The following is a 14,455-nucleotide window of genomic DNA, read 5'->3' on the forward strand; positions in this document are numbered from 1 at the left end:
CCGCTGTCAAGAAAAAATGTTAACAAATAGAAGCAAATGCTTCAAGAACAACGAGGAAATGAGCGGTTAAAGAATACGAGAGGAGCTCAGCCTGAAAAGTCCAGAGAAATTCACGATTGTATTTAAAATGTATTTTACAAAAACAGAAAGTCAGAAGTGAGGATGGAAGAGTTTACTTAAGAATCTTGTTTTATTTTTTTCCTGCTGGCATTTGAGTTAGCTCCTTCATGGAAGTGTTTGAGTTTCTTAAAGGTGAAGCCGCTTCCTTATTCGACACAGAAAACTCGGATTGGTTTCAAACAACTCGGGCATAAAAAAAGTCAACAAGGAGCGACATGCGCAATAAATCCTGGAAGAACAGATTAAGAGCACAGAGAGCTGGAGCTTTGTTTCTGTTATCAGAGGAACACAGTCTTGTGCAAAATATTTAGATATCGGGGTTTTGTTTTGTTTTTAAATCTCATCCACCTCTAGGTTTAAAAAAAAAAAAAACGCTGCGTCATGGCAGGCAGCTGCACTGATTGTTACAGGTTGCCAGGTCTGTATAAAACACCCACAACTAAACAATAATTTTACTCAAACAAGTGGGTTTAAAAGTTAATGTCGAGCCCTAGACAGACAGAGAGAGACAGACCTACAGAGAGACAGACCTACAGAGAGACAGACAGAGAGAGAGAGAGAGACAGATACTCTCTATCTGTATGTCTTGCTCTCTGTCTGAGATAGATAGATAGCCAGCCATGTGATGTGGACATATTGTATAAAGGCAGCGGTTGAGGTCAGATCTGTGTGTCAGGCCCATTCTGTCCTCAGCCATGTCACATTGGGAAGAGAGAAATGTTTACAGATCCTTAGAGAAAGCAGCTATGGATCTATACACAAGGGAGTCTGTGAGTTGACGAGGTTTAGTTTGTGAATACTCAGCCACTGGAGTTGCACAAAAGCATGCAGATTAGGTAAAACTACCCAGCCACTGGGGTTGCACAAGTCAGTACGTACTTAATATGGGTCCCAAACCCAAATAGGTTGGGGCAGGTTGCATCAGGAAGGGCATCTGGTGTAAAACCTCCTGAAAAATCAAATATGCAGATAATAAATTGGAAAAGATGAGCCACTGTGGCGACCCCTAACGGGAGCAGCTGGAAGAAGAGTCTGCAAGGTGACAGGGTTTGGTCTGTGTGTCGGTGGGGTTTGGTCTGCGAGGTGACAGGGTTAACTCCACTGACAACTTTAACATTCCCCATAGCCCTCAGCTGTCGTGGCCCAGTTAATACGAAGTCTTGTAAGTGAACTGGGATGTGATTTGTATGACTTTGATCCGGTTTCTTGTATAATTCATGGCGTTCCTCTTAAACATCACTGATTCACAGAAAAGTCATTCTTCCAGGGTTACTGGTCACTGATTTATGATGTCTCATGGCTCTGGGACTCGATGCTGACAGTTAGGCATGGTTCATGCTGCTGCATAAATGCATATTTGTGTGGCACAGGAGAGAAGCTTTTTATATTCTCACACACATGCTGAACTAACTGCATGTTGTGTGTGTGTGATGAGGAGAAATGATTTTCCTCTGAAGGTAATCTTGTTCTAAATATATCTTGGCTCATTGTATGTAGAGCTGTCTGTCTCTGGGCTGGAGACGTGTGTAAACTGCCCCCGAACACTGGAACACACTGAAAAACGGGGCATGTTAACATATTGGGTTAGAGATTTGCTTTAGGTTTTGGGTTTGTTACAAATCCGAAAGGTTCTGTGGACACACTATCAGAATCTATTCTAAAGCTGGGACATGCCCAGGCCCTGTTTACGCTCGGTTTTAAAATGTGATCCAATCGCCCAGGATGCGAGTGGACAGCCGAGACGCATTGCCGTCTCGGTCACGTGTCTCCAAGGTGTCCAGCTGACCACATCAGACCTGTCTAATTTTATTGATGTAATAATGATGAAGTCATGGAAAAAATGCTGAAAAACATTGGCAATGAAGGTATAAGGTTTACAGTACTTATTAAAAACGAATGAAATGATTGATTGTTTCAGGCCCCACAGAGATGCGCAGCTCTGTGAACAGTGTGTTGTGTGTAAACTTTATGGAGCACCGACTCAATATATGAAAGTTTATTTCCTTTGTTTGGGCAGAAATTTGGTTTTATTTGGGAACTCAATAAGGCAGTTTAAGTTGAGCTAAAACCCAACCTGTGTTCTGTGAGCAGGGTTGCCAGATCCTGCAAATCAGAAATGTGCACTCTTGTTAACTTTGTTTCCCATAAAAAAGACTGACAAAAGAAAGAGAAACCTGTCTCCCTTCTATGTATGTTGAATAATTTTTGTGAGTTGTATTTTATAAATAACAAACTAAGTTCATATCCCCCCACCCTCAGTGATTATTAATCGGAGACTTAAATCATTGTGTCACATCCACGTGCAGTGCCATTAGGACTAAGTACTATGCACCTGTTCCGGATTAGAGCGCAATCACAGCATTCGCGTATAAGGACTCCTCTAAACACACAGACTTGAAGTATACATGCTGTACCGAGTGTCTCACATTACCAAGCCTTGTATCTGTATGTTGCCTTTTTGGTTTTGAGTTTGTGCATTTGGACTCTGCCATTCTGTTTGTGCCTCATGTGCCAGTTGCCCATTTCACATCCCTACCTTTGTCTTACGTTTTTAAACTGTTTGCTTGTGTGTTTTGTAAATAAACACTTCCTGCATGGGGCCCGGCTGGGCTCAGGCCGAAGAGGTGACGTGGGCCCGACCTCCTGTGGGTTCACCATCCACAGAGGTAGCAGTAGGGGGCTGGTGCAGTGTGGATTGGGTGGCAGTCGAAGGCAGGGGCCTCAACGACCTGATCCCCGGACACAGCGGCTAGCTGTTGGGACATGGAATGTCACTTCGCTGGGGGGGAAAGAGACTGAGCTTGTGCGGGAGGTTGAGAGGTACCGGCTAGAGATAGTCGGGCTCACCTCCACGCACAGCTTGGGCTCTGGAACCCAGCTCCTCGAGAGGGGCTGGACTCTCCACTTCTCTGGAGTCGCCCATGGTGCGCAGCGGCAGGCTGGTGTGGGCTTGCTTATAGCTCCCCAGCTCAGCCGCCATGTGTTGGAGTTTACCCCAGTGAACGAGAGGGTCGCCTCTCTGCGCCTTCGGATTGGGGAGAGGGCTCTTGCTGTTTGTGCCTACGGGCCGAATAGCAGTGTAGAGTATCCGGCCTTCTTGGAGTCCCTGGGAGAGGTACTGAGGGGTGCTCAGACTGGGGACTCCATTGTGCTACTGGGGGACTTAAATGCTCACGTGAGCGACAACAGTGACACCTGGAGGGGCGTGGTTGGGAGGAACGGCCTCCCCGATCTGAACCCGAGTGGTGTTTTGTTATTGGACTTCTGTGCTAGTCACGGTTTGTCCATAACAAACACCATGTTCGAGCATAGGGGTGTCCATAAGTGCATGTGGCACCAGGACACCTTAGGTCGGAGGTCGATGATAGACTTTGTTGTCGTTTCATCTGATCTCCGGCCCCATGTCTTGGACACTCGGGTGAAGAGAGGGGCTGAGCTGTCAACTGATCACCACCTGGTGATGAGTTGGATCTGCTGGCGGAGGAGGAAGCTGGACAGACCTGGCAGGCCCAAACGTATGGTGAGGGTCTGCTGGGAACATCTGGCTGAGCACTCTGTTGGGGAGGTCTTTAACTCCCACCTCTGGGAGAGCTTTTCCCAGCTTCTGGGGGAGATGGGGGACATTGAGTCTGAGTGGACCGTGTTCTGTACCTCCATTGTGGACGCGGCTGTTCGGAGCTGTGGCCGCAAGGTCTCCGGTGCCTGTCGTGGCGGCAATCCCTGAACCCGGTGGTGGACACCGGAAGTAAGGGATGTTGTCAAGCTGAAGAAGGAGTCCTATAGGGTGAGAAGCACAGTCACTCGGGAGGAGCTCGGAGTAGAGCCGCTGCTCCTCCACATCGAGAGGAATCAGCTGAGGTGGCTCGGGTATCTTTTTTTGGATGCCTCCTGGACTCCTCCCTGGGGAGGTGTTCCAGGCATGTCCCCCTGGGAGGAGGCCCCAGGGAAGACCCAGGACACGCTGGAGGGACTATGTCTCTCAGCTGGCCTGGGAACGCCTCGGTGTTCTTCCCGAGGAGCTGGCCGAGGTGTCTGGGGAAAGGGAAGTTTGGGCTTCCATGCTTAGACTGCTGCCTTCGCGACCCGGTCCTGGATAAAGCGGAAGAAGACGAGACACTCTTCCTGCAATTACATCCATCATTCGCCTGCTTACATACACACTGAGCTTCCCACCAGAGACAAACTAAGTAATCAAGTCCACAGTCAAGTTAACAATACAAGTTAACGCCATAAAACAAAGGCTTAACGAGCCTCACTTAGGTGTCGATCACCTAAAAATTGAGAATGGCGATCAAAGGATCCATAAAAGGATGAAATGACTGCTGATACCACTAAACTTAACACCTAGGTGAAGTGCATCGGCTGTGTTTTTATACCCCCCCACCCTGCCCAGCCCTGTGGTGTGACACAAATGACATTTGGTGATTTGCAACACAGGAATGAACTGAATGGTGAAGATTTAGCAAATGTAGCGAGTCAGTGGGTGGACATTGACAACGATACACCGCTAACTTCCATCATTTAAGAAGAAGCCTTTATTTGTCACACGCACACTCAAGTACAGTGAAATTCATCCTCTGCATTTAACTCATCTGAAGCAGTGAACACACGCATACCCAGAGCAGTAAGAAGCTATGCTACAGCTATGCTGTTCTGCAAGCACTTTCAGCACCTGGTCGTGGCACCAGCAATAGCGACCATCAGCCAGGGCCTTAGGACAGCTGCTAAGGAGGTAGTGCAGGGTTCTTCTCCCACCACACTGAGGGTAGGAAGGCGACTCTGCCTTGCCCCAAGGTTGGTGGGGCTTGGTAAAGTGTCCTACACTGCCTGGACCAGGCATATGATACGATGAAAGTCAGACCGCCAGAATTCTGACCAGGTAATCTTGTGCTGCTCCACATTCTCCCATCTTGTCCAGGCTCCTTGTTGGCCAAGTCCCGCCATCCTGCTGACACATACTTCCTCCACTCCTGCCTGGACCTCCTCCCGGAGGAGATACTGCCTCTCCTTTCTTGTGACTTTGCTGATGTTGTAACTAGGAGAGTATCCCAGGCCTGCTCTTCCTGTTGTCACGGTTCTAACCAGAGCCCTTTGTCTCAGCTGAGACTCTGCCACCTCCAGCTCTCTGGCAGCACTCCACTTTCTGCCAGTGTGGACCTCAATTCCTGCCGCTGATATTTTTGGGTACCTGGAGTCTCCATACTGCATGACCTCCTTTGTTCATGTCACCACAAACTCTTCAGTGAGGCCTCTTAAGGGGAGCTGTAGGGTGTTGGTTGTTCCATATAGACCCTTCCCACTGACGTCACCAGAAACCGGAAGTAAACAGACCCTGCGCCATATTGGAAGACCAACAAACTCGTGATCAGGGGGAAATAACAGCAGCGCACGGAATTTAAACCCACGAAGCACTTGATTCATCATAAACCTACAATGGTAAACTTTTGTGCTGTGTTGGGGTGTTCCAACAAAGCTGATGGGAAAGGTGAAAAGAAGTCATTCTTCAGAATACCAGCTGTGATTGAGACACAAGGGGAGCAAACTAAGGAGCTTTCTGCCAGGAGACAGAGAATAAGTGCATTACTGAGTGTCTGAGCAAAGGAGAGCCTGAACGTTGCAACCTCCCTATTGGCTGTTTATTGGCTGTTTGTAAAAATGTATCAATTGTTGCCCTTCATCGCGGACTCGAGAGACGAGACCTGACGAGTTAGTTCGTTGGTAGCAGAACAAAATGTCTGGACACAAATCGGGTTTTCAGAAAAGGAAAGAAAATAAACGCAGGGTCGAAAATACAAAAAAGGAGGCAGAAAATGCAAAACGAGTTTTAAGGTAGGACAAATGGTTACTTTTCTGAGGCAGCCCGCCGTGGCTGCAGGCTTTCAGCTGTCATTGAATGGTTACTTTTCTGAGGCAGCCCGCCGTGGCTGCCTGCAGGCTTATTTATTATAGCCCATTTAGTTAAAATAGTTGATCTAAAATGTTTATAGTTATGTGATGGTTGTCCTCAGTGTTCGAACTATGCCGATATTTTTTGGGGGTCCCTTTTTTTCCCTGGGGGGTGCTTGCGCTTGTCTCGGAGCACGGATCTCCAAACACATGAGAAGCCTATCTTACGCACATATCACGCAGACTCCACACCTCCACACACGCATCGCATCTGAAGTCATAACTCATCAGGGGAAATCGTGTCCGCATTGGCATGTTCAAAAAACAACCTCGCGTCAACAATGATACCACACGCAAGAAAAAAAAAGTCAGGCTACTCAACAACCAACCTGGCAGCAGCAGTCATTGTCATATCGGTTTATTTTATCTTTGATGTAAACACGACACTTCGGATATGCAAATGCTTCCCGTTACACACGATTGCTATGTCAATAAACATCATTTTGCCAATATTTTAGAGACCCCCCAACATTTCCCAAATCATGTTTTCAAGGGATCTCATGTCTGTTTCAGGGGATCTCGGATCCCCCGAGTACCCCCGTAGTTCGAACACTGGTTGTCCTGATTTAGACTGTTTTTTTTGGGGGGGGGGTTGGGTTTGCGCGATGTTGCACCCGGGTCCAGATTAGGGCAGAACCGGCCCTGGCTACATTTCAGGTGTAGTTTGTTTTATGTATGTATGTATGTATGTATGTATGTATGTACTTGCATAGATGTGTACTTGGTCTTCCAATATGGCGACTACCGAAATCTCGCGGCACGGTGACGTCATGCGGGATCCCTCTATAGCGCAGCACTGCTTAAGCTCCTTGGCAAGCCAAGCCACCTTCGCAGGTCATCATCTCCAGGGCCTCCACAGTTGACAATGAGAACTCTTACAGTAACGGGGGCCACAACACCCTGGGTAGGATGGTGTGCTGGTATATCTATGCCTTGAATTGACCAGGAAGCCCAGATCTATCAAGCTTGTTTAACCAGGTCTCGAGGTCTCTGCAGGTCTTCTGAATGGCAGCTGTGTCTTTCAGGCCGAAGTCAGAGAGTTTTCCCAGGCTGTTGACTGGCTCTTCTGATAGTGTTGGGATGGTTGTCCTGGAGATGGTGAAATGGAACTTATCTATCACTCGTCCTTTCTTGATTACAAGGGATCTCGACTTTGATGGTTTGAAGCTCATTCTTGCCCATGAGATGAGTTTCTCAAGTCCTTGTAAAATCCACCTGTTGCCAGGGACTGATCATGTGGTGACTTGCGGGTCATCCATAAAGGCTCTGACTGGGGTAACCACACTCCTGTTTTAATTCGGGATCCTCGACACTTCACCTCTGCTGCTTTGGCCACCATGTTCATGGCAAGGGCAAAAAGGATGACCGAGATGGTGCAGCCTTTTATAGTACCCTTCTCCAGCCTATGCCAGTCTGATGATGTGGATCCAGAGGTGAATTTCATCTGGAAGTTGTCATAATAGTCCAGGATGAGTCTGTTGATTTTGCTGGGCATGTGGTGTCTCTGAAGGGCCTCTTCCACTAGCTTATGTGGTATGGAACCATAGGCATTAGCAAGGTCCAGCCATAAGACCACCAGGTCCCCCTTCCCTTCCTTTGCCTCTCTTATGAGCTGTGTGACTGCCCCTGTGTGTTCCAGGCAGCCAGGCATTCCAGAAATCCCACCTTTTTGTACCGAGGTATCAATGTAGTTGTTCTTAAGGAGAAACTGTGCTAGCCGTCAAGACCAGATGCAGAAAAATATCTTGCCTTCTGTGCTGAGCAGTGAGATGGTTTTAAACTGCCCAATGGCTTTGGAGTTCTCCTCTTTGGGAATCCAGATGCCTTCAGCGCATCTCCACTGGTTGGCAACTCTTCCTTTCCTCCAAATCACCTTCAGCATCTGCCAAAACTGGTGGAGGAGTCTCGGGCAGCATTTAGTACTCCGCTCGGTCCTGAGGCAGAGGCTGATCTTGCTGCCTTAATGACCTGTTGAATCTCTTTCCAGCTTGGTTCTTTCAGGTTGAACTCTAATGATGAAGGATCTGGGTTTATTAGGGTTTTGTTGTAGCCAAGCTCTTGCTCTCTTACAGGGTCACTGAGGGTGTTGTGCAGGTGGGTATTGATTTCATCCAGCGAACACTCGAGGTGGCCACTCCGTTTATCACCAAGCAGCTTCTTGGTAAAACTGAAGGGGTCAGTGATGAAAGATGCCCTCTTCTTGGCTCTTTCCTTTCTCCACCTCCTTCGCCACTTTGTTCTTCAAAGGGCCATGAGCATCTTCCTGAGGATGTCTTGCAGCTCTGCGAGTGGCTGACATTCCTGTTCACCTGCGACATTGCACTGCTTCTTGAGGGTTCTAAGCTCGGTTCACAGCTGATGTATTTTAGCCACTCTACAATTCTTGTTATAAGGTATCTTGCTGGGCCCTGGTTCTGTGTGGCCAAACCTCTCTGACGCATAGCTGACAATGATGGACATCATTGCCTGCAGCCATCTCTCTACATCAACCTTAGCTGCTGTCCGTATGATCCCACAGACATCTTCCTCAAACTGGTGCCACTTGTTCTTGTTGCTTGCAGGGGACCATTTGATCCACTGTTGAATGACTCTACCTGAACTTGTTACTGCAGGCGCTTGGAGGGGCTGGGCTCTGTGGGGTGAGTCCTGGCCAGGCTCCTCCTACGTCTCCCCAGGAACTGGCCCTGTGCATTGCGCCTGTCTCTCCTTATCCAGACATTTCATCTTAGCTTGATGGATTTTTAGCCCATGCAGATTTTTGCAAACTTCGCCACAGATACATCTTGCTTCAGTCGTTATCTGGCTGTTCGCATAGGTTGAAAACCTTAGGTCCGTCCTGTTGGGGATCTCGTTCTCCCCCCCTTCTCGGGATCCCCTGGGGGTATATTTCAGAAGGTTCACTTGTAGCTTGTTTGGCTCCTTCTTCATGGAAGGTACAAGGTGGGGTGCTAGCACAACTTGAACCAGCTGCCGTCTTTCCATGCTGTCAGCTGCCTCTCCAGTTGCCTCTTCCCAGACATCACTGGTTAATCCAGAAGATAAGGTTTCAAGATACATCTTTATGATGCACTGGGATGCATCCTCAGTGATGTGCCTGGGGTCATTGGGGGTTTCAGGTCTTGCAACATCAGACCCCCTCACCCAGGTGACCCAGCTGGGGTTGATCAGGTCCCAGCTTGCATCCCAGCAGCAACAAGCCATGGGTCTCCTCTCTTCATCCAGAGTCACCTTGTGACTCTTTCTGTGGCTTCAATGATGGAGCGTATGGCTCCCCTTCTTTGCTCCAGTCATTCCCAGCACTGTCAGGGCTTTGCAGAGAGTGCGGCCTATGAACCTTCGACAGCCCACTTCGATGGTGTAACAGTGAGCTCGCCAGCTGTTGCTTCTACACTCCTCCACAAACTCCTGGTATTTGCCCAATTTCCTCTTATGGGCCTCCATGTTTTCTTCCCAGGGCACTGTGAGTTCCCTCATGATGACTTGTCTGGTGGAGTCTGAGAAGATGACCAGGTCCAGGCAGAGTGTGGAATGGGTGCTGTGCTCTGGAAACTTTAGCTGTTTTCCAAGATTCACTCTCAGCTACCAGTACAGGGCTGTGGAAAGCAGGCACAATCTTGTCTGCAGTGGTGGGGGAGCCTCACCAGCTTTTAGGAAGCAGTGAGCACGCACATGTACCCAGAGCAGTGGACAGCTATGCTACAGTGCTTGGGGAGCAGTTGGGGGTTAGGGACCCTGCTCAAGGGCACTTCAGCCCAAGGCTGCCCGATGTTAACCTAACCACATGTCTTTGAACTGTGGGTGAAACCGGACCACCCAGAGGAAACCCACCCAGACACAGGGAGAACATGCAAATTCCACACAGAAAGGCCCCCGTCAGTCACTGGGCTTGAACCCAGAACCTTCTTGCTGTGAGGAGACACTGCTAATCACTACACACCATCGTGCTGCCCTAACAGATGAATAAATCATCGCCTCCGTTTGTGATCCTGTAACTCGGTCAGTGAACTGTGATTGTGATTCAGAAGGAGGAGTTTGTGATCAAGAGCATGTGCTGAAAATTTCACATAGCATGAGTGTTCGGTGTGACAAGTGGGTACATTTCGGTATAACGAACTATTTGGAGGTCGTCCCTCAGAGTTCGTTATAGCAGGGTTGCAGTGTATTACTCATTTTTGTAGCCCTGGTGTGTGTACCTCGGTTTCTGCTGAATTACTGCATATCTTGTTTCCTCTGGTTGGATTAGCTGGAAAACTGTCACACTGATGAGCTGAATGGCACCACAGCTTCTTCTGAAATCCACTGTTAAAGTATTGTGATGCAGTCTGAGGAGCAGTGGTGTAATAAACCTGTCTGCCCCAGAATAAAACTCTCTCACTGGAGGAATAATGGAGTCAGACTTTAATATGGACTAGTACATATCCCCTCATGGTGTTTATGGTCGCTGCTTCTGCACTTTCCTGTGATTGTGCAATCAGGGACACAAACACCACGGTCATAAACCAGAGGTAGCTCGGGGGTAAAGTTCTCTTCCAGCGACTGGAAGATTGTGAATTTTCCCAGGGATGGGATCGATTCAGTGAGACTGAGATCTTATGAGATTTGGTATTGGATTGGACTTGGGCCTCATTTTTAAACTACTGTAGAAAAAAAGAAATTAGAAATGAACAAAGCCTTGTTCACAACGGAACTTCCTTTAATCTTTCATTAATGATTGACAGCCGTTATATGATGTGGACATTGAGTATGTGTTTTGTAGCGATGGGTTAAGGCCATCCCTGGATTTGAATTCACTTCCACATGTTTATTTAGTGGATGAATACCAGGATATCACCAGCAGGTGATCCGATATTCCACTCTTATTCCAAATAGGAGGAATACTTGAGTCAGACTTTAATATGGACTGGTACATATCCCCATATCCCCTGTGTTCGGGATTTGATCTGGGTCATGCACACAGCACTGTTTGGATATCCTGAATTTGGTCTTGTTCTGTTATAATTTAACATTTTCTGATGAAGATGTGGGATATGTTGATGTTATTCGGGTTTCAGGCGTGTTCTTTGGACGTCGCGTTGGGAATATGCTGAGGATTTTATGGCAGTTTGCGACACACTAGCCAGAGTATGCAGGGCTGCACAGACATGGGAATATTCCTGGAATGTTCATTTTCATGAGCTGTATAAACAGCTTCCAGGGAATATTTTGAATATGCCTGTAAACATGGTGAAGTCCAAGCATGAATACTTTTTGCTCATGTTCTGTACCTGCACTTTTTTTTCCCTCCTACGTTTCAAGAATTGGTTTAAGAGATCGTTGGATGTAAAGCCTGTTTTGCGTTACATGGTAACGCCATTCCATAACTGAGTGCTGTCTTAAGGTGGTGTTTACATTAGACCGTATCAGCGGATCATCAGATTAACGTTTTTAAAACGATTCGCGTGCACACAGCAACGCCAATACACGATTCGCATGCACACAGCAACGCCAATACACAGATACGCTAATCACATGACTAATTAGACGGCACGTCACATGATCCCAGTGCATATCGGGCATGTGCAAGTCACTCACCACTTGCAAGTGGAAGGATGGCAAGCGAACACCTTCTCCAGCAGATAAACACACCTGGCTGTGATGTTCATGTTCTCACTGAGTTTAAGCGCCTGAAGGAGGTAAATAAGTTGGAACGTGTAAATAAACCTCAGTGCAGCTCAGCGCTTCCTCCTGCGCTCCAAATCACTCCGCCCTGAACAGCGAGTGCCCTCTGGAGGGTGCGCACTCCGGCCCTGCGCAGCTCACAGAGCGCGCGAGTGAAGCGCACGAGCAGTGATTCGGGACTGAGCCGCTGTGTGTGATATCCCAACGCCAGCGAATCAGGAAGGTGGAGGTCACAGTGATGTTGTCCAATGACGTCAGCTAGAGCTCAGCACTGCGTTTCCTCGTTCCTCAATGTTTACACAGCACCGGATCAGATACGAACTGGGTTGAATACGTGGGCCCTGGCGGATTCAAGTTGTTCCGCCTGTGGAGTCGTTTCCCGGCATTTTAATGTGCACGGACAGTGCATCCGCGACGAAAACGAGACGGATACGGTCTAATGTAAACACCACCTAAGATTAGAAGCAAACTGTCTCATTTTTTATATATATACGCAAACTCTGTCTCACACACACACACACACACACAGGAACTTCTTGTTGATTCTAAGATCCCTGTTCTTGGCTGCAGGAGTGGAACCCAATGTGTTCTTCTCATACATGTCAACCTATACGGAATATCCGTATTTTATACGGATTTGATTCAATAAACGTAGTATACGGGCGTACAAATAAAGTTATACGGATTCTTTAAAAAAACTTCAATATTTATTTAGAGCTATAATAAATTCCCACGATGATAAAAGAGCGCATAACATTTGCAAATGTACTGTACACCACAGACAGCTAGTAAAGAGTTTTATGAAATTGCACGTTATCTTGTGGTAGTGAGACTTTGTTCCACTTCTGATCATGCGCACACCACATTGCGAGAATCCCGCCAACCGGGAAGTAACATTTTGTTTGAAACACGTATTTCCACCTGAGCGACTTTCACTAGCGACTGAAAAGATTCTGAATGGGCACTCCGGCAAGATCAACACAGACACTTGCTGTGACGTGCAGCCTCGTGAGGTATTGGTGCAGACTGCTAAAAAAAAGCTGTCATGGAGTACAATTCAGAACATTAGAGTGACACTTTGTGTTTTTGTCGAACATTGGAGCTTTGTATTCATTCTGAAGGTTTACTGTTATTAATATTGAATAAAAAGTAACTTGGATATATCATTGTTAATTATCATTCAAATTTTAGGTAAATTATTTTAATTTGCATCTTATACGGATTTTATAAGGGAAATACGGATTTTGGAGGTTGGTTATACAGGTTTGATTGACCAAAGGTTGACATGTCTGTCTTCTGCTGTTGCATGCTGAGATGCTTTTCTGCTCACCACGATTGTAAAGAGTGATTATATGAATTACTATAGCCTTCCTGGGGAAAAAAAGCTCAAACCAATCTGTCCATTTCCCTCTGACCCTCTCTTATCAACAAGGCGTTTGTTTCCACCCACAGAACTGTTGCTCACTCACTCACTCACTCACTCACTCACTCGATGTGTTTTTGGTTTTTGCACCATTCTGTGTAAACTCTCTAGAGCAGATCTGGGCATTTTATGGCCCGCATCCGGCCCGTTGGTTCATTCTGAGCGGCCCGCGTAAGGTTAATTGGAAATTACAAAATAAACGTATTTTTCTAATTTTACCTCATGCATTGCTTTTATTTTGAAGTTGTGTTCAACAAAAATGCAATGCGCGCGACATGAACATGACTTTTTTTTTTTTTAACTACTTCCATAATTTGTCCAGACCAACCACAAACTTGTACGTCATCCTTCAAACGGTCCATCCAATCACATAGTGTGACGCCACCAGCAGGCGCCGGAGCCCGAGCCGATCTGTAGATCTGATACCTACACCGAATCGATGTTGTTGCGAGCAGGTCACAAGAAGACTTTAGCCCCCAAAATGTCCGCAAAAAGAAGAAAGGTACGGTAGATGCCGAATGCAGGGCTTTCAACAAAACATGGACTGCTAAGTATTGGCTCTACCTGCATATGTGAACAAACATTTTCAGTGATGAAGTTTAACAAATCCAGGTATAGATTCTCTCTCACCGATGATCATCTGTCAGCTGTGCTTCGCATCTCCACCTCAGACATTCAGCCTGACTCTGATGCACTCGTTAAAGACCAACAGAGACGAGATTTCTCTCACTGAACAAATAAAAAACTGAAAAACACCAAATGAGGTGATTAGACTACAAATGTGGGCATCATTATTATAATATGATGCATCTTGCTTGATATTTGGAGTAGAAAGACAATATTGTGGTGTCTTTATTGTGTTTTGGGGTGAATGTGACTGAAAAAAATGGTACAAACGTTCACATTTTGTTAATCATTGTTTTGGGAAATTTGATTGAATAAATGACACACTTTTTTTTTTGTAAGGCAACCTCGTTTTTTTCCAGACTCTTACCAGTCTTAGCAGCTTGTAAAAACAATGATATTTACTGCTTTATATCAAGAAATACAATTAATATTATGTAGAATTTAGTTCAGCCTTTTGGTCCGGCCCTCCACACAATTTTCTGTTTCTCATGTGGCCCCATGGGAAAAATAATTGCCCACCCCTGCTCTAGAGACTACCTTTCATAGTTTATCTCGTGTGTGTGTGTGTGTGTGTGTGTGTGTGTGTGTGAGTGAGCTGTTACAGCATGTCACATATTTGTGTGATGGTGATTCACATCCTGAATGTGACTCAGAGGAGTTCTCTGACTGTCCCTCGTCAGT

At 46.7% G+C, this 14,455-nt stretch overlaps 1 protein-coding gene across 4 annotated transcripts in view; it reads left to right on the top strand.

Annotated features, from left to right (window-relative positions):
* Nucleotides 1-14,455, top strand: part of osbpl3a (oxysterol binding protein-like 3a) — a 79,249-nt gene that overhangs the window by 3,334 nt on the left and 61,460 nt on the right. The window contains exon 1 of one of the 4 annotated variants that reach the window (XM_060905010.1): nucleotides 13,516-13,911. The exons of 2 other annotated variants lie outside the window; for them this stretch is intronic. In XM_060905010.1, the coding sequence (XP_060760993.1) occupies nucleotides 13,907-13,911 (5 nt within the window). In that variant the 5' untranslated portion in view covers nucleotides 13,516-13,906. Of the gene's footprint in view, nucleotides 1-13,515; nucleotides 13,912-14,455 lie in introns of those variants that run through there. One more of the 4 variants, XM_060905007.1, reaches the window with a different exon arrangement.

Source organism: Neoarius graeffei, chromosome 22 (genome assembly GCF_027579695.1).
Source record: "Neoarius graeffei isolate fNeoGra1 chromosome 22, fNeoGra1.pri, whole genome shotgun sequence".
Lineage (NCBI taxonomy): Eukaryota > Metazoa > Chordata > Actinopteri > Siluriformes > Ariidae > Neoarius > Neoarius graeffei.